General features: G+C 43.5%; 1 protein-coding gene across 5 annotated transcripts in view; it reads right to left on the bottom strand.

Moving 5' to 3' along the window:
- The window catches only part of PIEZO2 (piezo type mechanosensitive ion channel component 2), a 309,124-nt gene extending 290,731 nt beyond the window's left edge, over positions 1-18,393 (bottom strand). The window contains exon 1 of one of the 5 annotated variants that reach the window (XM_036418633.2): positions 17,501-18,393. In XM_036418633.2, coding sequence (XP_036274526.1) covers positions 17,501-17,564 — 64 coding nt within the window. In that variant the 5' untranslated portion in view covers positions 17,565-18,393. The remainder of the gene's footprint in view (positions 1-17,500) is intronic. The other 4 variants (XM_036418635.2, XM_045574327.1, XM_036418630.2 and 1 more) reach the window with 4 other exon arrangements.
- Positions 18,394-23,109: the final 4,716 nt, after the last annotated feature.

The following is a 23,109-nucleotide window of genomic DNA, read 5'->3' as shown; positions in this document are numbered from 1 at the left end:
ATTTCCAGACATGTCAACACCACTTTTTTTTTTCAGTCAGTTTTGTTTCTTATATCATTATCGGATACTGGGTCTTAGAGATAAGGGGCGGTCTATTATTAACCAGATATTACTTGCCCTCCATTCTCTGCTCTCCTTGCCTTTAAGTTATTCTAGGACTTGCTGCATTGCACTAGACTATGAGCTCCCAGCTGGCAAAAACTACAACTTTTTCATCATAGTGTCCCCTGCGCCTATTAAAGAGCCACTGTTCACACACTTTTTCCTACATTTTTGTTCAGTTTCCACCATCATTTAAAATACTCAATGGACAAAATTTTCTGTCCTCTAGTAGGTGTGATGGTGACCATCAATCAGAGTTGGCTTCATACCCACGCTTAAAAGAGATTTAGGGGTCTTCTGAAAGGCACTCATCCCCAAGTAAATGCTTTCATTGATTCACCAGTTCATCCAGAGTGCCTACAGAATTTTCCAATGGGCTCTCCCCAGAACACCAGTGTCAAAGGAAACAAGTCGGTGTACTGTGGTCACATAGGTTTGGGAAACACTGTATATTACACCAAATTCTTAGAAATTCACAATTTGCACTGTATACTAAGCTCTGAACAGTCTTCTCATAAAGAAAAAAAGAACATTTATATTTAGTCCAGCATTTCTCAAAAATGTGTAATCATGAAATTCTTTCTTCTATCTCACTGTCATAAAATGCTACATTAAGATATTGAAAGTCAGTGTAAAATGAAAATATTTCCCGATAGGAATTACATCATAAAATTCAAAGAGCCCCTTGGGGAAGAAAGAGCAGAGGATGATTTGATGAGTAGCTTTCTCTCTGAGCCCCGAGGTCACCCCTGAAATGGCTGGGGTGGCATTTCCCACTGGCCCTGTGAGCAATTGAATCACATGCCATTAGAGCTGAGATAGACAGTGGAACTCTACTAGCTGGGAGTTCAAGACCAGACTAACCCAGGATTGCAAAGTTAGCATGTGAAGGGACAAGGACAACGTCTAGAACCCAGCTGGTCTGCTGTGGCTTGTGCCTGTTAGAAGCCCTGTGCCTATTAGAAACAGTTGGGTGGGGAACCTAAAGCTATTAGTGTCTAAAACACGGTCCTTGAATCTACAAAATGAAATCTAACACCTACTTAGGGGAGTTTTAGGACGAAGAAGTAAGGCATGCAAAGAGCCTGGGACTGAGGACCGGGTGGTTTCTCGTTCAGCTCATTTGTTCCTTTTGCATTCCCCATGGTCACTAGCAGTCACAGGCACAAGGCAGAAACATTAAATTTTATTAAAAGATTAACTAAATTAATCAACATTCCAAATAATTTCTCATATTTCAAGTACTTCAGGTTTTCCACAGGGAAGGTATAGAATGCCCTGGCCAGTTTGGCAAAGTGAATAGTGTGTAGGCCTTCGGACTAGAGGGTCCCGGGTTTGAATCCAGTGAAGGGCACCTACCTCAGTTGCAGGCTCAACTCCAAGCCCAGTGGGGCACAGTGGGGCAGAGTGGGGCACGTGCAGGAGGCAACCAGTCAGTCTGAGAGACATCAATGTTTCTCTCCCTCTCCCCCTCCCTTCCACTCTCTCTAAAAATCAATGGAAAATATCTCAGGTGATGATTTAAAAAATAAGGTATATAATAAACTCCAGATATTTTATGTATTTAAGTTTAAAATACTTCAAGCACTTCTAAGTTTATTCCTTTTAACAATCCTACTAGGTAGGTCCTGTAATCACCTCCATTTTGTGTATGGGCAAGCCGAGGTGCAGAGAGCTCAATGCTTGCCCTGTGATGCACAGATTCTGTGTTGTGGAGCTGGGAGCAGACCAAGGTAGGCTGCTCAGATGTCAATAAAATGGTGACTATTTAACTTTATGTAGTGACTTTTCAGGTTATAGTATTAAACTGACAGTGAAGAGAAAAAAAAATTCAAAAAAAAAAAAGTTTTGAGAGTGTGAGAAGCACCCATAAATCACTTTATATTTTAAACACAATTAAGGTCTGCCTTGATTTGACCCACTCTAGAACCACCCAGATTAATGGCTGTAACCACATGAAAATATGTATAATTTTTGCAAGAGTGTTTGCATTTCCTGATTATGTCGGATACTCTAATTAAGGCATCAGGTCTGAATTGACAAATTATTGCTTTCCACATTGATAAAGTATCCAAAGCTCAACTTCATTTATTTGCTCATTACTTTCTCACATAGAGAAACTGGCTTAACATCTGTTAGGTAACTATCACATATGCAAATGTTAATAAACAAATTCAGAACAAACTCTGCACTCAATGAGTTTTTTTCATTCATTTTAATACATCACAGGAGATCTGTGGTGAGATTTTTGACCCTCAACATCTGTTCCTGGAAATTAACAGGATCCTACATTTGCAATAAGCCTTCTGGAACTGTCACGAGATTGCACATTCATATTTAAACACCGGGAAAGAATATTAAGACTTCATATAACTTATCCTGATTCTGTTAGGAGTTGAGGTGAAATTGCATAGGCCACTGTCCACAGGTACTGGAAATCTCTGTGATACATTACTAAAAATATTCTTCTCAGTAGGAATTTTGACATTTTGTGAAATGTCAAGGTATTTAAACAAGGTATTTAAAATACCCTCATAACACAATATTAAATTAATTTAATAATAATTCTAATATCTTTTCACTTATTAGAAAATTAATTTTATTATAGATAATATAGTCATATTGTATCATGTATTTGAAGTTTTTCTTTTTTCAATTGCGTAAAGTATGATATTCTTTTATACCATTTCAGAATTCTCAGTATTTGAATCATCTACCAATTCACAAAATCATCCATTGTTAATTCTTTCAAAATGTTTGAATCAGAAAACTGCAATTATTAAGTCTATCCAACTAAATAAGCCATCTTTAAAGGAATCCTAAAAAAAAAAAAATACTCATTGGTACTTGAGTCTGACACCTAACATACTCAATTAGAACCAAGTAATAAAGACAAAGGAACAGTCAGGGTACAGGGTCCAGGGGACAGGTGGGGTGGGACAGGCCGACACTCGGAAGGAGTAAGGAAGAGAAGCAATAGAGCACTGGGTTAGCCCTTAATTTGTCAGCACTGTGCTAGGTGCCTGATTTATATCATTTCGTTTAATCCTTACAGTTATTTTCAGATGGATGTTATGTTTGCCATTTTTTCAGGTTGGAAAAATGAAGCTCAGAGAAGTTATGAAGCTTCAACTTGTCTTTGTCTTATCATCAACTAGGAGTTAAGCAAAAGTTTGAAACCTGGTCTGATTAACTGGAAAGCCCATGTTCTTTCTTCCAGTCCCCCTTCAACCTGCTGGGGAAGTCCTGGAAGCCAGTGGAGGAGGGGGCAGGAAGGAGAAGGTGGGGAAGCGGTTACTACTGAAGCCAAAACGGGAGCGTGGGAAGGTGCTAAACTGTTTGGACAGGTTGGTTACCTTGCAGCTCTAGGTGGAAACTCTGTCACTCTAATAGTCTATCAGCTTTGAACCTGTACTTGATGAGAGACAACTTTGTATTTCTGTAACTGCATGTCAAATATATATATATTTCAAAGAGAGGACGGGAAAGGAGAGAGAGATAGAAACATTGATGTGAGAGAGTAACATTGATTGTCTGCCTCCTACGTGTCCAGTGCGGGAATCCAACCTGCAATCTCCTGGTACAGGGGAGGACAACCCACCAACTGAGCCACACCAGCCAGGGCGAAGATAAGATTTTTGGAAGTTGTCAAACTCCTTTTGGGCAGGAGCCAAAAAAGAAACCTAGAAAGCACTAATGTCAAAATGATATGAATCAACAGAAGAAAACAAGATGTGAGTTTCCTTTGACACTGGAGTAAACAAACCAGTGCTATTTTAAGGTAGGAAAGGCTGGGCACATTATGAACCAGTTTTGGATTACTGCATTATTTCAGTAAATTCTGAGAAATCTATAATGAGAGAGGTCAAGAAAAATTGGTCAAAATCAGAGGATCACTAAAAATAAATGTGATGGAAAGAAACAAAGTAGAATTATTAAAATTCTACTTCAAGTATGTTCTCTTTAAGAAAATGCATTACCTGAATATTCAAGTTTATGATACATTATCATGTTGTGCAAAGATACTCTAAACAGCGTGTTTTTGACTAGCAAATTGTGCTCTCTTTGGAAGATCAGCACTACATTTAAATATCCCTTTGGGACTAAATCTAATTTGCAAATCCATGTAGGATGTATTGAATAGAAAACCAATATCTGAGATTTGTTTCCTTCTATGTAGTAACTTTGGAAAGATATGCCCTTATTCTAAAGATAAATGCTCAAAATATCTGTATATCCACTTTATGAAATGCCTTCAGGGCTTGTGCCACATCTTTTTAAATAACCTCGATGGTGGGAAGTTATTGCATGTTGAAGGTGATCTTAATGTTTGGAAAATACCCAAAGTAATTACACACAGAGCCCAGTGAATGAGGTGGGGACTGTTAGGCAATACCACTGGGGGTCAAAAATGCAGGGTGCCTCTCAGGCAATGCAACAGCAAAAGTGATGATGCTTTAAAAAAGTATTGCTAAAGAGGTTTGTGGTTGTTAATAAAAAATGCTAGGGAGCTGGAGGTTTCTGGAACACTGGCTCACCAGAAACAAGTCCCCTTTCATGACCATCCCTCCTCCCACAGCCCTGTCACCTGACCTTGAGGATGACCAGCCAGAGGCTGTGTGCTGCAGCCACTCTGCCTGGTGCTAGGTGGTGAGCCTGGCTCTGACTTCAGGCCCCAGCGCCAATAAGGGTCAGGATTAGCCTAGGATGAGCAAGCTCCACACTGTAGTCTTAAAAAGATGGAGGAGAGTAGATCAAAGGGGATGTAGAGGGGGAGGGAGAATGACAGAAAGAGGAGGCAGAGAAGGAGGAGGAAGAGGGGGAGGAGACAAGGGAAATGAGAAAAAAGAGAAGGAGGGGGAAGAAGAGGAGTTGAAGAAGGGAGGGAAAGGACAAAGGGAAGGACGGGAGGAGGAAGTGGAAGAGAGGTAGAGGGGAGAGGAGATGACAGAAGAAGGAGGAGGAGGAAGATGGGGAGGGAAGTGGAGAAGAGAGAAGGAGGAGGAGGAAGAAGGGAGGAAGAAGAGGGGTTGAGGAGGGGAGGAAACAGGGGAAGGAGAGGAGGAGAATGAGGAAGAGAGGAGAAGGGGATGCCTTGAAATGCTGGAAGCTCACAGGCCCATAGCTCATAGCTTGAACTAAAGCCAGGTGAGAGCAGCACCAGCGAGTGCTACTCTTCCTTAGCCTACACACACATGTGGTCTTTGTGCACCTCCCATTCCCTCTGCTGCAGGCAGACTTGTCCAACTGAGATCTCCCGAGGTCTGCAAGGCCACTGAAATGCTACACTTTGGCTCAAAATATCTTTTTCTGACTCAGATCTTATTTGTGAAGTTCTGTGCCCCTGCAGTTTCACTTGGCCTCAGTTAATAACTCTGTGTGGCTTGGTTTTCTTTATAGGCATGTCTGATCATAAACTCTGGGTGGGAAAATTCTCTCATTTCTGCAAAGCTTCACACGGCTAATTCTAAACCCAATTTTCACTTTGTTGTTCTGTTGTTCTGGTTAATCTCATTTTGTTGTTCTGGTTACTACCATCACCGATGATATGCCTGCGATTCTGAGTTGGGATCGAATGAGGGAGAATCACTGAAATATTGGAATTGCCAAAACCTAAGCTAGACTGCCTCTCCTTCAAACCAACTACTCTGAACACACTTAATGGAGTGTCTAACACAATAGAAAATTATTTTCCTTAGCGTTTTCTAACATTTCTTTGGGTAAAGTGTGAAATAATGTAAGTCTGATGGCCATTAAGGGATGAGAAAATTTTAGATGTAAAAATGCCAGTGCGTTGGCTAAAAAGCAGTGCTTTATCATCATACCTTCTAATATTTAAAAAATTATGTGCAGAAATATTACTGTGAAAATCATGAAAACATTTCTTAGCCATGAACACCTCATTTTTCAAATGATGTAATTGGAGGAATCAAGTTTCCATGACTTGGCAAAGTCACATAGCTCACTATTTACAGGATTGAGGCTTGATCATTAGACCTTCAGGACAGGGTCCTAATATTCGCTGCCCATCTTCTCTAACATAGGCACACCTTCCCGCGGCCCACAGAGGTGGCCTCTCACCCTCTCAAAGGATGGAAGCGGAAAGGGCAGCAGGCAGGTTTAGCCTGGGAGATGCAGAAGAAGGGGGAATGGCAGGAGCGGAGGCGAATTCTGCAGAGGTCTACAACTCATTCCCATGGAGCTCTGGTTCACAGTATCAGCTCCTTAAGGTTCCACCCTCTTCCTCCTGTTCTGCACCTGTGGCCAAAACTGCTGGCCTAGCACATCTGACCACAACAGAAACATCGATTTGTGTGGTTCCCGGAGAGCAGAGAACATTTTAAAAAATAATATGCACTTCAAGGGTGATACTGTAGTCAAGCTTTACCACTGTCCAATGCGTTTTTCTCTATCACTGCAAAGCAAGGAAAGGGTATTAATCACCATGCTACAAAATCCACATTGATGAAAGTTGAGAGAATGTAAACTAAATCGGTATGAACTTTATATTCAAAGACATCAAAACAAATAGCTGTAAGATGCTAGACCTAACCCTATTTTCAAACTTCTGAGATATTTAAGAGAAAACATATTTAGTCCATGAATTTCTTTTTTTTAAAAAAATATATTTTATTGATTTTACACAGAGAGGAATTGAGAGGGACAGAGAGTTAGAAATGTCAGTAAGAGAGATACATCGACCAGCTGCCTCTTGCACACCCCCCACTGAGGATGTGCCCGCAACCAAGGTACGTGCCCTTGACAGGAATCGAACCCGGGTCATTTCAGTCCACAGGCCGACGCTCTATCCACTGAGCCAAACCGGTTTCAGCTAGTCCATGAATTCTTGATTCATCAACTGGCAAATATTTCTTCAATATTCACTGTGTGTTATAGCCTTTGCTGGATAGCTAAAATATAATGATTGGACACAATTTTATAGTCGGAAAACCCTACAATTACATATATATATATCAACTGTTTCTTGATATCCAGGGGGGGATTGGTTCCAGGACACACACGCCAAAATCTGAGGATACTAAAGTCCCTTATCCAACATGGCATAGTATTTGTATATGACCTACACACATCCTCCTGCATACTGTTAATCATCTCTAAATTATTTACAATACCTACTACAATTTAAATTCTATGCCCTATTATTTATGAAATAATGACAAGAAAAAAATTCTGTACGTGGTCAGTACAGATGCAACCATCATGGACCTAACTACATTAACAATGTGACTTTTTCAGAGGACAGACTGTACTAGAATGTGCTAGGGATATCAAGAATCTCACAGCATCCCTGAATTTGCAGATGCAGGGAAGGGAAAATAGCAATTATATAACTTAAGTACAAAACTCTGTGATAATATGAACCCAGGGCCAGATGGACACATAGGAAACAATTCATTCAGCCAGGAAAGGGGAATTAAAGAAGGAGAGAAGAAGTCACATTGTTTTAAAAGTAACAATGAACAATGGCACTGAGGCCTCCAGCAAATCTGACTGGGAAAGTTGTGGGGAACCAGACAGTCCTTGACTTATAACATCATGTTCCAGAGCTCACTTGGAAGTTGATTGGAACTCCGAGTGATCTGCCCATGGAAACTATGTCACACTTAAGGAGCAAGTCCTCCGACTAGCCTTTGACTAATTATAATGCCTGATTTGATTCTGAGTCTAGAACTAATAATTACAACTAAGATGTATTGAGTAGTTACCACAGGTCAGGCCCTACACCAAGCACTGTCATCTAAGCCTTGCACCAGTCTTCTGAAAGAAAGAGGTGCTACCATTATCAACTCATTTAACCGGTGAAATGACTGAAGAACAGAGAGATGAAACACACAACTGGTATGACAGGGCAAGACCTGTGCCTAAACATCCAGGCTGTAGACCCAGGGCTCTTAATCAAAACAGTGCATTTCCCTTGGATGTCAGAAACCATGTTGATACAAACACAGGAAGGAGGATGAGAAAGAATTTTTATGTCCTGTTTCCTGTGTATAGAGCTTGCCCGAAAAAAAAAAAAAAGATGTGCTACTTTTGGTATCAGAACTCTTCTTGGTAAACCCCTAAATGCCCAATGAGGTTATGACTCTCTAAAAATACCCAAGAGATCTAGACCATACCTACCACCATTTAACAACTCTTTCTCCATTCAGTTAAAATGTCCATTTTACCCCACTAGTTGTGTAATAGGAGGAAAATAAGCTATTGGAATTAACTTATGCTTACATATGCATAACAAATTGTCATTTTTCCACAAGTATTTAACTTTATTTTTTAAATATATTTTTATTGATTTCAGAAAGAAATGGAGAGGGAGGGAGAGATAGAAACATCAATGATGACAGAATCATTGATCAGCTGCCTCCTGCACACCCCATATGTGCCCTGACCAGGAATTGAACTATGACCTTCTGGTTCATAGGTCGATGCTCACCCACTGAGCCATGCTGCCAGGCAATATTTACATTTTATTTATTTTTTTAATATATTTTATTGATTTTTTACAGAGAGAAAGATTGAGGGATAGAGAGTTAGAAACATCGATGAGAATCATCCATCAGCTGCCTCTTGCACACCCCCTACTGGGGATGTGCCCTCAACCACAACCAAGGTACATGCCCTTGATCAGAATCGAACCTGGGACCTTTCAGTCCACAGACCCTATCCACTGAGCCAAACCGGTTTCAGCAATATTTACATTTTAAATAAAGAGACTTGTTACTCAAAGAAATGGGATGGGGAAAGTGGAATAAAAGTGTAATTGGCAGCTTAATAGGGTCCTTCCTGAGAGGACCTTATCTGCTCTTCTGTAGTAAAGAGTACTTGGGTCTTTTCTTGGGTCTTTTCTCTGTTAATTTCATTCTAGTCTTAGCTCAGTCAAATCAGGCAAACCATTGTCACCATTCTCACCTTCAATACCATGCCTGGCAATGAGCCCATCATATCTGTATTCTGTACTAGTAGCAAGCAGATGCTTTCCTCTAGTTTAGGGATGGTCCTTGTAGACAGTTCTAAGCAAAGTTCTTCCAAAGTCTTTCTTTCAAAGTTTCTGGATCTGTAAACTGGCTCATGTCTTGTGACTAATTGAAAGGCAATGACCCTTTGTGTTGGTGAGTCAAATCAGACTTTTATTCACTTGGCCTAGAACTCTTTACTTATATAGATCAAGTCAGAATTTAGTGGCTTGTCTATCTATTTCACTTCCAAGAAACATGACCAATAAGCAAAATATCATATGTCTTTTGAAGTAAGACTATGCTGATTACTGCTTTGATTCCATTGTCCATTATGGTAACCATGAGGAACTTGCCTTTGGCAATTAGGTGGGCCACTTGGTGGCCCCTGACACCAGAGATCCAAATATCCTTATTGCACTTAAGGGCTCCAGTTCAGTGGCAGCAGTTTCCACTGTAATTTCTGACCTACAGAGAAGAGCAAGCACAGAGCCATGATGCCAAGGCTCCTCTTACAAATGTTTTTCTCACAGTCATGGTGAAGGTGGTGTTCTCTGGACCTTCCCCAGGTGGGTGAGCAGGATTTTACATGATACATCCACTCTACCATTCCACTCTTCCTAAGCCTTTCGAGCCTTTCCTCGACGGGTATACCAAGGAAGGTCTGGCTAAATTTTAACTTCATTTAGCATTGTTTCAGCCAAACAACCAAGCTGTGAGAGCCCTTTCTAACCTCTCAAGTTATAATAGTGAATCCAGAATCTCTGCTTAGTGGTCCTACATCAATAAATTTGTTCTGATCCAATTTTCTGTTTCTTCCACCATTATTCCACACCCTTAACACTCATTTCCACTCGTATTCCCAGACTTCTGGACTGTATAAATGGGGAAATCCATGTAGTTCTTTTGGAGTACAGTATACCTCCTCATTAACCACAGCCTGTATGTCACTTTTAGGAACCTTTGGTGGCCGAGTCTAGTTACAGGTGTAGAAGTAAAGTGTGGATGGTGGGGTAGAAAAATCTGCAGTGTCCACAAGGCACATTAAGTTACCATCATCTACAGGAGGCGCAAACCCATATTGCTATGCTAATATCTATCCTTTCTTTACCACAACACTTTGGTTTGTTTTTTTTTTGTGTGTTTTTTTTTTTTTGCTGAGCACGATTACCAGCCAAAATATAGATGACATTTCTCAGCTTCCTTTGCAATTAGGTAGGTGAATAATATTAAATGCAGGCTAATGGGATATGAGCAGAAGTGATTCATGCAATTCCAGATTGTGTCCTTAGAAGGTGAGGAAAGACTGTCCTGTCTGGGTTTGCTGCCTCGTCCTTGATGCAGCCATGGGAATAGGCAATCTCGAACCACAGGGATGAATGCAACAGCTGTAAGATAGCTGAACCGTGATGGTCTTCCTGGGAAACCTCCTAGAGCACAGTTAGCATCCAGCTTCGATTCACCTACAGCTTAACTATCATGTAGAGATATACAATTTATTTTATCTAAGCCCCATTACCCTAAGAAATTTATATTGAAAAGAGAAGTTGTGAAAAAACAGGATTATCTTTGCTTAGAACCGGCTGAACGGGCCATCCATCAACTGGGGAAAAGAATTTACTTACTACCAGGACAAGAATACAAACTAGCTGGGCGGGTGGCAATAACTCCTGCATTGACTCAGCAAAGGCTGGAATGGAACTGACACCAAGAAAAGCCTCAAGTCCTCTTCACTGAGGGACAGATCCTGGAGGCCTTAAGCTGTGGAAGGCACTTCTGGCTCAGCACACAGGGAGGATGTGAAGAAGTCAAGCAGTAAGCTCGAGGTTTTCTAACACTATAGGACACACAGGATGTGAACCCAAGGACACACTGCTGTGGACCAAGATGAAGAGCAAAGACAAACCTAGAGATTGTCTATGAATGAGGTACTTGATTTGGACAGCGCCTGCACCCAAGGGCAATGGCACCAACAATATTGTTGTAAATGGGCAGGTGAAGAACAGAGGGGAAGCTTGCAAGGTGCACACCACAGAAGGCTGCAGGTGGATGATAAGATGCTTGGTGTTTACAGAGTCCAATCTAAAAAGAGGGAGAGGAGTAAAGAGTTCAGAGTTGAAAAAAACACTGAGGGGAGAATTATCTGAGTTTGAATTATAGAATTAAAAAAAAAAAAGTTCCTAAGAGAGCAGTTAAAGAGTTAGAAAATGTTAACACCCCCTCTCTTCCCGATGTCTGGAGAAATTACAACAGAAAGCCAGAACTAATCACAGATACAACAAATCCATTCTTTTTTTTTTGGAAAATATATTTAAAACTTACAATTTGTATACAAAAAAAATTTAAATATGCTTATCGATAATAATCTAGTTTAATGCATATTTGTACCTACCAATACAGGAAGGAAAAAAAGAAAAAGAATTCAAAAATATCAAGTTATTCATCAGAAAACATCACCATCCTATATGATAAAATAAAGGCAAAAAAATAGTAAATTCTGCAGGAGCCTGGAAAAAAAATTTTAAATTGCTATTATATACACTTTAAAAGTACAGCCAAATTTTTAAATAATGCAAAATTGCATGTTATTTCTCTTAAATTTAAAAAAAAATAATAACTTAACTACATATTCTATGCCCATTGGCTAATGATTGGACAGTTCAAAATCATGAAATAGTTAAAAAGCTGTATGTATGATGCACTCTTTCTATAGCTGTTTAGTATGTCACTTCAAGTCTCCTCATCCTTCTTGATCATGCCATGTCCTGATGGGTCTGAAAGGCCAAGTGGAGGGTGACTATGATAAGCCTCATTTAGGCTTCTCTCTCTCAGCCAAATATTTCCCAGCACAGCTTTACATTCAGCCTCAATTCAATGAGAGATAATGCTTTATTTTGTTTACTTGATTCCTAGTCCACAAAGCAACTGTTTAAATCTATAAAATTTAATGTTTTACATTATACAGACTGTGTCATCATATTGTTTTTATTCAGCTGCTCTTAAATATATAGGTACACTTACACAATTCTAAGCTCTGAAAATTTATGGAAAAAAGGATTCCTCAGCCCCGCCTGGGCCCTTCTGCAGTCCAGGAGCCCTCGGGGGATGTCTGACTTCCGGCTTCCCACCACCACTGCTGTACTTGCCAGCCATGAGCCTGGCTTCTGACTGAGTGGCACTCCTCCTGTGGGAGCACACTGACCACTAGGGAGCAGCTCCTGCATTGAGCATCTCCCCCCTGTGGGTCAGTGCTCATGATAGTGACTGGTCATTCCACCATTAAGTCTATTTGTATATTAACCTTTTATTATATAGGATATATATATAATAATACAACAGCAGATACATAAGATAATGAGTAAAACTACTAAACAATAATAATAATCCTGCCACACATACCCCAATTTTTAATAGCATAATTTGGCTTTAGAAAGGTATTAAATTGTTTTCAGATAAGTCTCAGGTACTTAAGTATCCATCTCCTTATGATTCATGTTACTGCCTGTTGGTATGTTAACATCTACTAAGACATTCCTCAAGCATCCCTGCTCTTCTACTCATCTTCATAAATGCAATAATAATACCTGCCGTTTGAGCACTTGCAGAGTGTCAGGCATTATATAAGGTGTGTAATGCACACTACTTCACAACCATCTAAAGAAGATGTTAATATCTCCATTTTTCAGAAAGAAAAGAGAAACAACAAAACAATTCTATGCTCACATAGTAAAGGGCAGGGCCTGGATGTGAATAGAGGTCTCTTAAATTGCCAAGTCATAAGGTAAAATTCGTATACAAAATGGTTTAAATATGCCTATCTATTAAATATACCCCAGTATAATGCATACCTACCAATATAGCACAAAAAAATTAGAATTCAAAAATAGCAGTTTTAATCAGAAAACATTATCATCTTATATGATAAAATAAGGTAAACAAAAGTTATATATTCTGCAAAAGTTATATATTACCCTCCCCCAAAGGTAAAATGTAAAGCATCCTATCTACCTCTGACTATGAGCAAGATTTTTTTTTTTTGTAAAGCAACATACCCCATGACAGGGTGGACACACACAGGGTGGACACACAGCTCCAACATCCATTGCCCAGCTGACAAAGTGACCATGCCCATCTCTGTTTATAAAGTATTTTATTTTAAAATTAGACTACATATTTCTAATTCTTTTCAATTGTTACTTTTCTGAAAGTGATAAATACGATCTATTTATATAAGGCCAAGGAAGCGTGGCAGGAAAGAAAGTGGCTTTAAATTTGCATCCTTCGGTGACTGAAAGCTCCTGTCCCTGAGAGCCTCACCAGAGGTTGAGGAGACTCTAAACTCTGAGCAGGCTCCGTGTGGATTCTTTGGGTGAGTGTACATGTGACTTCAAAATGACAACTGTTACATAGAGGACAATATATTAAACAATAGAAAGAAAATGACGTTTACATAGCCATACCCATACATATTTTTTAAATGACTATATTTTTGCTCAAATTCTAATTTAACTACCTCTAAATGGAATTTTTTTAAAAAATATATTTTATTGATTTTTTACAGAGAGGAAGGGAGAGAGTTAGAGAGCTAGAAACGTCGATGAGAGAGAAACATCGACAGATGCCTCTTGCACACCCCCTACTGGGGATGTACCCGCAACCAATGTACATGCCCTTGACTGGAATTGAACCTGGGACCTTTCAGTCCGCAGACTGACGTTCTACCACTGAGCAAAACGGGTTTTGGCTCTAAAGGGAATTTTAGAGATTCTTCCTGGATGTACACTATTATCCAACTGGGATTTATTTTTTCAGAATACTAGTTAGTTGGCTGGTTCTCTGTGTTTGCTACACAGTCTCCTGATGAGCTTTGTCTTCTCCTAACTCTGGTCCCTTCATTTGGGGGAAGGCATAAGCTATTGATGCTTAAGTTACCATGGCCTGGCCCCTCCTGGACCAATCTATTCTGCCCAACCAGGCATCCCTAAAAAATGGTTGTCATCTCTTCCAGGCAAGACATTAAGGGAACTCCAAGCATCACTAGGCAAGATGGAATGACTGGGTCAGGAACATGTGGATAAAAATACACCAATCCATTTCTAGGAAAAGACTGAGATCATATACTTAAAAATGGGACAGTGGGGTCACGCTAAAAGAAAATAAATGTAAACATATTTCTAAAGTGCTCAACAATGATCAGATGTCACAACAATTATCAAGACCACATGATATTATGAAAAATTTTGTCTAGGTATTTATTTAAATGTTATTTGAAGAAAAAAAGTCAGAATGGCTACCCAAGTAGTCAGGGATAATTGGGGAGATTGTTAACATTTCTAGTTTCTATTGACATGGGAAAATCTATCACTAGATGCTGATTCTAAGTGGCAAATAACATGTTACAGTACATTATTGCTTTCTCAAGCTTTTAACACTCAAGAGCCACAAAACACCTGCATAATAGAGGCCCTCGGCCAACTTATCCCATTTCGGTAAATTTATTTTACCGGGAGAAAAAGAAAGGAAATATTAAGCTCAGATTAAACACAATAGCAGTTAATTTTTAACATCCATCATTAGGTGAAAAGGCCGGAGAATCTGCAGAATTTTCTCAACAATGATGTTAGACAAATGGGTCTAAAGTGAAATACATAAGCTTCTTCAAAGTGTTGGCTTTGAAGGCTGCCTTGCCCAGATATAAAAATAGATGGTTAAAATGTAAAAATCGATTCTAATGGCAAACAGATCACTGCACTCTCCATGTCCAGGATATTAGGAAAACCTGAATATTTGATTTAGGAGCACCTGGGGAGTAGGCAGGCCTGAAAACCCTCCAGTAACCTTGAAAACATCCACTTCCTCTATAAACGAATGCTCAAATCAGGCCACAGCTGCCCAGCCCCCTTTCGTCCCTTCAAGTGCACGGATTAGAAGGCATCAGGCACCACTGATCTTTGTAAGTGGGATGTCTTTCCCAAGCAGCAGCCAACAAGTGAGGGGATGGACCATGGGACGCATTAAGTCCTCTGTTCTTCCCAGGAGCTCTCCTCCCTTACCATGGGGAGTGAAGTTCCAGTTGCCTTTCAGCTTTACACAAAGTGGGTGGGGCGGAGCAGCACAGGAAAGCAACAGGCTCTGTCTAGACCCTTGGAGACTGCAGAGAATGCCATAATCACCAGGCACACGGACACACACACACATACAGTCAGGTTAGCAAAGAAAACCTGACACGCGCAGTCAGGTTAGACTCTCAGGGTTAGCAAAGAAAACGCAGAGAATCCAGAGAAATGAGCTGGAAAGAGAAGACGGCCAAGGCTGGTCCTGGCCGCCCATTCCCAGCTGTCCCTGAAGCCCCAGCAGGATGACAGGCGGGCGGGGTCTGTCTTCTTTGAATCCCTTGAAGCCAGGGAGCGCACAAGCAAGCGCGCTCAGAGCAAGCCTACTCTTGGACCCCAGCCTAAAGGTGTGACTATGGCACCGGGCCCACGGGGTCCCAGGAAGAAGCCAAGAGGGGCGGAGGAAAGGGGCCAGACTGAGTCAGAACCCCGTTTGCGAGACAGTGGTGCCTGATCCTCCCCTAGGAGCTTCCCTCTGGGCCGCTCTGCAGCCGCCTGCCCAAGCTTTGCACCTGGGGCGCCTCATCTGGGGTGCGGCACCCCCAGGTGCCTCTGGAGGGCAGAGCTCCACAGTACCACCGAAGGGCTTTGTGATGTTGACCACCAACCATTAGTCAAGATGACAAGGCCCCCAAACCAGGAGCTTCGGAGCATCTAGAACAGGCGAACTGCAAGGTCTCTGGGATCAGTGGGCAAATCCTTTTGTTCTTTCACTCAACTGCTTGTGCAAGTCACAGAGAGGACCCAGGTGGCTGCAGACAACCACCAGCCTAGTGGGGAAGGGGAAGGGGAAGAGGGGGGAGGTGGAAGAGAAGAGAGTGAGGAGAAGCCCTTGTTAACTGGGCACTAGCTTCCATGGGGCTTATAGTAAATGTGCCAGGCGCTTCAGATATACAGATGGCCCCAGACCACGACGCTCACCACCTGTGTGTAATGAGCCTGAGGTAGCCCAGCTCTGTTTTCCCCAATGGCTCTCCAAAGCCCTGTTTCTTCTAACTTAAACCAGCTGGCCTCCGGGTCCACTTCAGCTTCCTGGACGCTGCCCTCCGCATCAACGTGCGAGGCTATTATTAAGGGCCAAGATCCCGGCAAAACGGTCCTGCCCGGAAACTCAGAGGGCACACTGGAGGCCACAGCCTGCCTGTGGGGGAGCACCCAGCCACTCCGCAGAAGGCTCCCCATCTGAGTGCCCTCTGCACTTCCCGCGGGCGCCCTGCCCCTGCCTCCTCAGAACGCTTAGCTCCTCGCCCAGAGTGTTCATGCTGATCACAAAATCCTCCTGGCAGCAGGGACTGACCCTCACAACACAACACAGAAACCCTCTTTAGGTGGATTGCTGGGGCCAACAAAACAACACCGGTGTGCTGTTGAGTCCTCAATCTCTGGCCAATGTAAAAAAGTGGCCTTTTTTGCGAAGACTGTGTTTCTCTGTAAATAGTTCTAAGTCTACAGGGGAAAGGGAAAGCAAGGAGCTGCCAGCCATCCCTATGGGCGCTAACCTAACAGGCACCACCATCTATTAGAGGGGAAACAGAATTTCTCTCGCTCCACGCACTCCCAGCTGCTTGCAACGCCCTCCCAGCCCTATAGAAAGAGTGAAATCCCTAACTGGGCTCCCTTAGCCCTTGCCAGTCCCAGGGAGAGGCAGCCCCAGGGAGAGGCTTTTGATCCCTTTAAAAACCTGAAAGGGCCGGCGCCTGTGGGACGGGGTGGGGTCTCAGTTGTCTGTAGCATCAGCATTCAACACTTTTGTTGTAGGGGCTTTTGAGGGGGTAAAAGAAAATAAGCAACTTCAGGGCACTGTTTTCCTGCACTCTGGCATCACCGTTCTGGGATGTGCGGGGAGAGATGGCCTCGGTGCCTGCCGGCTGCACCGTGTGTCTGTCTCTGCGAGCATCTGGGAACCAGGAGCAGGGGATCCAGAGAGACCCCGCGCTGCGCCGGGAAGGGGTCTACCCCCACCCAGCCGCTTCCCAGCCAGGTCTGCATTCCTGGTGTACCCGTGAGCACACCACGACAGAAATCCCACGTGTGACTAACTCCGACAGCCTCCGGCACACGCCTATGGGTCTCCCGGACTCCGCCGCTGGCCCGTTAGGAGAGCCCCGACAGCGCGCCCGGCGCGGGACGCGAGAGGAGCCGGCCCCTCGGACGGTGCGTGTCTGACACCGGGACCCCGGCGCGGGCTCCCCGAAGACAGTCCCGCAACACTGGAACCCTTCTCTAAGGCTGGCCCGGAAGCCCGCCCCCGCCCCTAGGCGCCCCCTTCACCTCCCCCAAGTGACCGGGGCGAGCGGAGCGGACCGCACTCACCTACTGCCAGGCAGATGGGGAGCAGCAGCCTGAAGATGAGCCCGCACACCACCTCCGAGGCCATCGCGGCAGCCGGGCGATCCGTCCGAGCAGAGAGGGGCGAGTCTCCAGGGTCTCTAGGACCGGGGTGCCAGGCCCATGCCCGCCTACGGCCTCCTGCTGCCGGCGGCTCGAGGCCGCTCGGTCATCGCCCTGGAGGGGCCGCCGCCGCGCCGTCCGCCGCGCTGTCCGCACCGAGGGCGCGCTCCGGGCTCCTGGCCGGTCCTCAACGGGCTCAAGGCAGCCCCCGCCCCGGGTGCCCGGCCCTCCGCGGCCGGCCCATGAAGTGTGGTCTCCCCGGTCCAGCGGCAGCGGCTCCTCCCGCGGGCGGGCCGGTGCGGAGGAGGCACTTGGGGAGGGTCCCGGGAGGCGGCGCGGCGAGGAAGGGGGCGAGGAGGACGCGCTGCGCTTCTGCCTGGCTCCCGGGGCGGTGCTGGGGGCGGCGGGGGAGTTTGCTAGGAGGAATCCCCTCGGAAGCCCGCGTACCTCTGCAGCCGGGCCCGCTGCGCGACCCTCGGCCCGGCTCTCGGAGCTGCGGGCGGGCCCCCCGAGTGGCGCCGCGGCGGGTTCCGGGCGGCGGGGAGGCTCAGCCTCTGCGTCTCCCTGGTTCGGGCAGGAGAGACCCGGGCGGGAGCTACCTGGCGCACAGAACCATCCCTCTGTCACCAGAAAAGAACTGTGCGAGCGTGGGCAGAAGTCGAGACGAACTCACAAGGAGTGGATCAGGCACCAGCTGCCTCCTCCACGGCCTCAGTTTTTTAAAAAATAAATAAAATAGAAACCCAGCGCCGCCGCCCAGATGCCAGCGCGCCCCCCGCCCGCCCGGCCTGGTGCAGCCTCGCCCGGGTGGCGCAGCGCAGGCTCCCCCGCGGGCGCGCACTTCTCCACCTTCAATGAAACTTTCGAGGCCTCTCCGGGGGACAGGCGGGGCCCGGGACCAATGGGACGGGGCCGGCGCGTGGGGATCCCGCCCCCTGCGCGGCACCGAGGTGGGCGCAGTGCCAGGGCGCCGTGGGCGAGTCTCCAACCCTGGCGGCGCGGACACAGAGGGAGAGGCCAGGCCTCTCCAGTCCGGTGGACTTTATGGTTCTCTCGGGTGCTCTGAGCTCTCCGCCATGGCTCACTCCTGCAGACCTGGAGCTCTGCTGGGTCCTCCATTCTGCAGGCACCTCAGGCACACATCCTGGGATCAGGTCTCGCCCCTGAGCTTACCCAAACCCAAGGAACCTTATAATAATTATGCACAGGCGCAGCAGGAGAGCAGTCAGGGTTTGCACAACTTTGTAGGATTGTCACTCATGCTAGGACCACACTTACCCACTTATATTGATTAAGAAAAATACAACCAGACCAGTGATCCCATCCATCTTTAACCTTGTGAGAAGCGTCAGCTCTCAACAGGCTCTGGGAAATCCCAAGTCTCCAAGCATGGGCATCATGGTTCAGAGGTGCATCCGCTTTGCACATTTGGGGTAATCTTGCTTTTGCCTCAGGTCGTTTTGTGGTTTGTCATGGCTTTGGGGAAAGAGCATGTAGTTCCCCATTTCTCCTAATAATCTCTTTTTTTTTTTCCTTGTTCTCTAGGTAAGAGCTAGAGAAATCGGCTTCCAGTTGGGAAAGGTCAGTGTGCCTGGGTCCCTTATTTCACGATTACCCAAGAGTGGGGGAGATGGGCTGAAGCACCTGCAGGATCCTCAGGACCAGAACCTGAAGACCTTCCAGTCTGTGAGAGGACCATTCAGAATTGGCATTTGCATCAGGAGAACAGAAGAGAAGAAAGAATTTGATTTCCATTGTGCACCAGCATTCTGGGCTTGTATTGGTCTGAAACTATGGAAAAGTCTGATGATGAACAGTATGCAAACCTTGATTCTGTCAACCCATGGTGGGTGGTGCGGACTCAAAGCCAACAGGAATCCCCAATTTAGAGTACCGTGAAGAAGGAAGCTATTTAGTGCAAAACAGTTCAATTGTGCTATAGCATGAATAAGAGGTAGCTCCGGGGTCAGGCCCCTCTTGACTAGACAGCTCTGCTCCGGTGAGACATCTTCAGCTCAGCCAAGGAGAGGCAGTCTTAAGTGGAAAGGGAGAGTATGGTGGGTGGGGAAGCTGGCTTACATGGACAGAAGGCCCTGCCCCTGGTCCCTGATTGGTATCATGCAAATGTGGAGTCCAAATCCTCACAATCTTATTGGACCAAAACACACTGTTCTGATTAGTCAGAATGGAATTGCTATCATTGGTAGGAGCTGCACAGCTCTGATTGGATGGGGAAAACTCAGTCCTATTGGTTGAAATACGATTCCAGGAACTCCTTTATATGGACTGGATCAGATGGCAGAAGCAGTGCAAATAGGCAGCAGGCAGTTCAGCACAGGCTTCTCTGTGAATTGCAGGATGCATGAAAGGCCCCTGTACAAAAATTGCCACTACACCTGTTTGTTTGTTTGTTTGTTTTTCTGTTGTCTTTTTTCCTGAGGGTTCACAGTCTATATGTTTACCTCCCTTTTTTTGAGATACAGTAAGCTTGTGTTTTGAGCTCATGCCTTCAGAAATTCTCTGAGAATGACAAACTGTGAACCATTGTTTGTTTTTTAAGAAGACTAGAGGAGGTGAAATCTTATAGTGACAACTCAAAACTTAGATCATCTATGTGTTCTGGAGTCCTCCAGAAGCTTAGAGATCTAAATCCCAAACATAATCATAAACCCAACAGAACAGCTAGAGATGACAGGAACTTAATTATTAGAAAATTATTGTCTAGTAGCAGGAAATGTTTTGTGTTTTGTAGAAGCCTGACATAAACATACACCCATTCTCCCATGCTAGCATTTTGGTGTTCATAATTGGTGGTCTGTCCCTGGTACACTTTGTTTTGGGAATCTAATTAAGAGCTCCCAACGCCCTCTTGATTTTTTTAAATAACATTGCATCAATACATGAATCCTTACTTTTTTGTCTGGATATGTTGTCATGTTCTCAGGAGGTTTCCCATTTGGACAACTGCCTAGATTTCTTCAGTGCTTAAGCAGAGGCACAGCAGATAGGTGACCTTATCACGTGCACTTTTTGCTTGCTCTGCCACGGTAAATGTCAGTTTAGCTGTTTAGTGTTTCAGAGGAGTTTTGGTTGTCTAGGCTATCCCTATGTATGGTTCTTCATCCAGGCTGCATGGGGAGCTTTTTGTTGGAATAGAGTACTGTCCTCATTCACATACCACAATTCCACCAACATGCAATTGTTTTTCAAAACAAGCATCCCCAAAACAGATCCATCTTATGGAACTGTATTTTCACACTGGGTTTGACACAAGCATGCATATCAGTAGCCAGTGGCATTACATTGTCTTTACAAGGGCTGTTTTACCCTAAACTTTCTCTAATCTGGGGAGCAGCATTTGCTGTCTAGATAGATTTATTTTGTTTATTTTAAATTTATGTCATATGTGTATATATTTTTTTTAATTTTATTTATTGCTGAGAGAGAGAGAGAGAAAGAGAGAGAGAGAGAGAGATCAATTTGTTGTTCCAGTTATTTGTACATTCATTGGTTGATTCTGGTATGTCCACCAACTGAGGATCAAATCCATGACATTGGTGTATTGAGATGATGCTTTAATCAAGTAAGCTATCTGGCTAGAGCTAGACAGGTTTGTTTCTGAGGACTGTCCAGCCCACTAGGATTTTGGTTCCATTGTTCAGGAGTCCTGATGCCTAGTGACCTTCATCCTCAATCAGAGCATGATATTGCCCAAAATCTGGTATGAGGTAGAAAATTCTCCAGGAAGAAAATCAACAACATAGAATACTCATAAATATATTATTTGGATAGTTGATGAGTACTAAAAGCATATGACCTCAAGTTTAGTACTGATAATGAATTAAGCTGCAGTCACCTGTGTCTGCATCTACGAGGACAATGAATGGCTTCTCTTGATCACTGTTGACATTATAGTGCCTTGGATTCCTCATCTGTAACTTGAGAAAAGTAATCGAACCTAATATGGAGTGCTATTAATTTACAGAGTGCTTAGAGAAATGCCACTGGTGCATAGTAATAGTTCAATAAACATTAGCTGCTATTGTTTTTGGTGTTGTTACCTTTGGCAAACACAGGCTGGTCCTACATTTCTGAAATGGTTATGCTGAAACACAGCAGCCTGCCCTTATATTCAGAAAGACACACTGGCTCTTTGTAATATGTTTAAAAACTGTGGCACAGTTGAGTGATAAATATTTTCCTAAGTGTCTGAGTTTTAGCCATTAAAAAAAAAAATGTCACTTTGTGCCTTGATGGATTTCTTCTCACCTGTTTAGCTTTTCTTTTCTGACCTTGGTTTAATGCTATGCTGTTTGACAAAATCCTTCAGAAACACAGGCTTTGTCCCAAGTGATAATTTTCTCTAGTATGCTTAATATGCAAACACAAAGTTAATAAACTTGTCCAGTCTCATGTCAGTTATGATTCTCTCAAATACTTTGTCAGCTTCCTTTTGGAGAATTCAGGGGTATCTAAATGGTAACTTTACAAAACGGGATGTCCCAAAGGAAGAAAAAATCTGCCAACCTGGCAATTTCTTCTCCCACTGAAATCTGCCAAAATCCCTGGGCACCAACTAGCTTGTAGAAACTAACATTTTTAGATATATACATTTCTATGTTTTCATTTGTGAGTAACAATATTTGTTTAGAGGTTATCTGAGTTAGGAGCCACATCATTTTTGGTTCTTATACTTGAAAAAACTTGGAAGCAGAATGAAAGCCTTTCTTCCTTTGCTAATATATTCTGTGGTTGCACTTTTTTTTATTAAAAAATAAAGCTGTTAAGTAATGTTTACAGCGGATGTACTTTCATGGTCTCTAAATTCCAAAAATTATACAACTTCTAATAATTTGCAGGAGACATCATCTTATTACACTGCTGCTAAAGAGTTTACCTACCATACAACCTTGCCCACAGTCATCCACAGAGAAAATGCACCAAACCTTTCATGTACTTCTCCCTTCACTGGCTCTGACACCTGGCCCTTACACATAACTTCCTGCTGGGTAACATCAAGTTCATACCTATAATTACTGAGCTGTAATATGGATCCAGGGTCTGAAGCAGATTGCTCATTTGTATCTGTTGCTCAAGACCCTTGAAAAATCAGTTAACTGGTGTGTATGTGCCTTATTTTTCCAATTAGATTGTAGGTTTTCAGGGCATGGACAAAATTATTCTATAAAATAAGCTAATCAAAAATCAGGGTATAATGCAAAATATTGTTTCCAAATGAATGGTATTTTATTTGCTTCCAACACACACACACACACATACACACACACACACACAATTTTAATTGGGTAACAAAGATCACATATGAAAATAAAAGAGCATAAATTATTTTATTTTTTTGTAAAGTTGACACATAAAACAAGAGATTGTGAATTTGGGGGGAGGGTGCTTTGCTGAAGTTGGTGACTTGCCTTGGGCACACAGGCACCCAGATGGCTGACACTAAAATATGGAAACCACCATTCATTATTCACAGCAAACACCATGAGCAGATTTTTATCTCGAGGATTGTC

This window comes from Pipistrellus kuhlii, unplaced genomic scaffold (assembly GCF_014108245.1).
Source record: "Pipistrellus kuhlii isolate mPipKuh1 unplaced genomic scaffold, mPipKuh1.p scaffold_m20_p_6, whole genome shotgun sequence".
Taxonomy (NCBI): Eukaryota; Metazoa; Chordata; class Mammalia; order Chiroptera; family Vespertilionidae; genus Pipistrellus; species Pipistrellus kuhlii.
The sequence above is the reverse complement of the archived record's forward strand: the minus strand, read 5'-3'. Positions and strand labels throughout refer to the sequence as shown.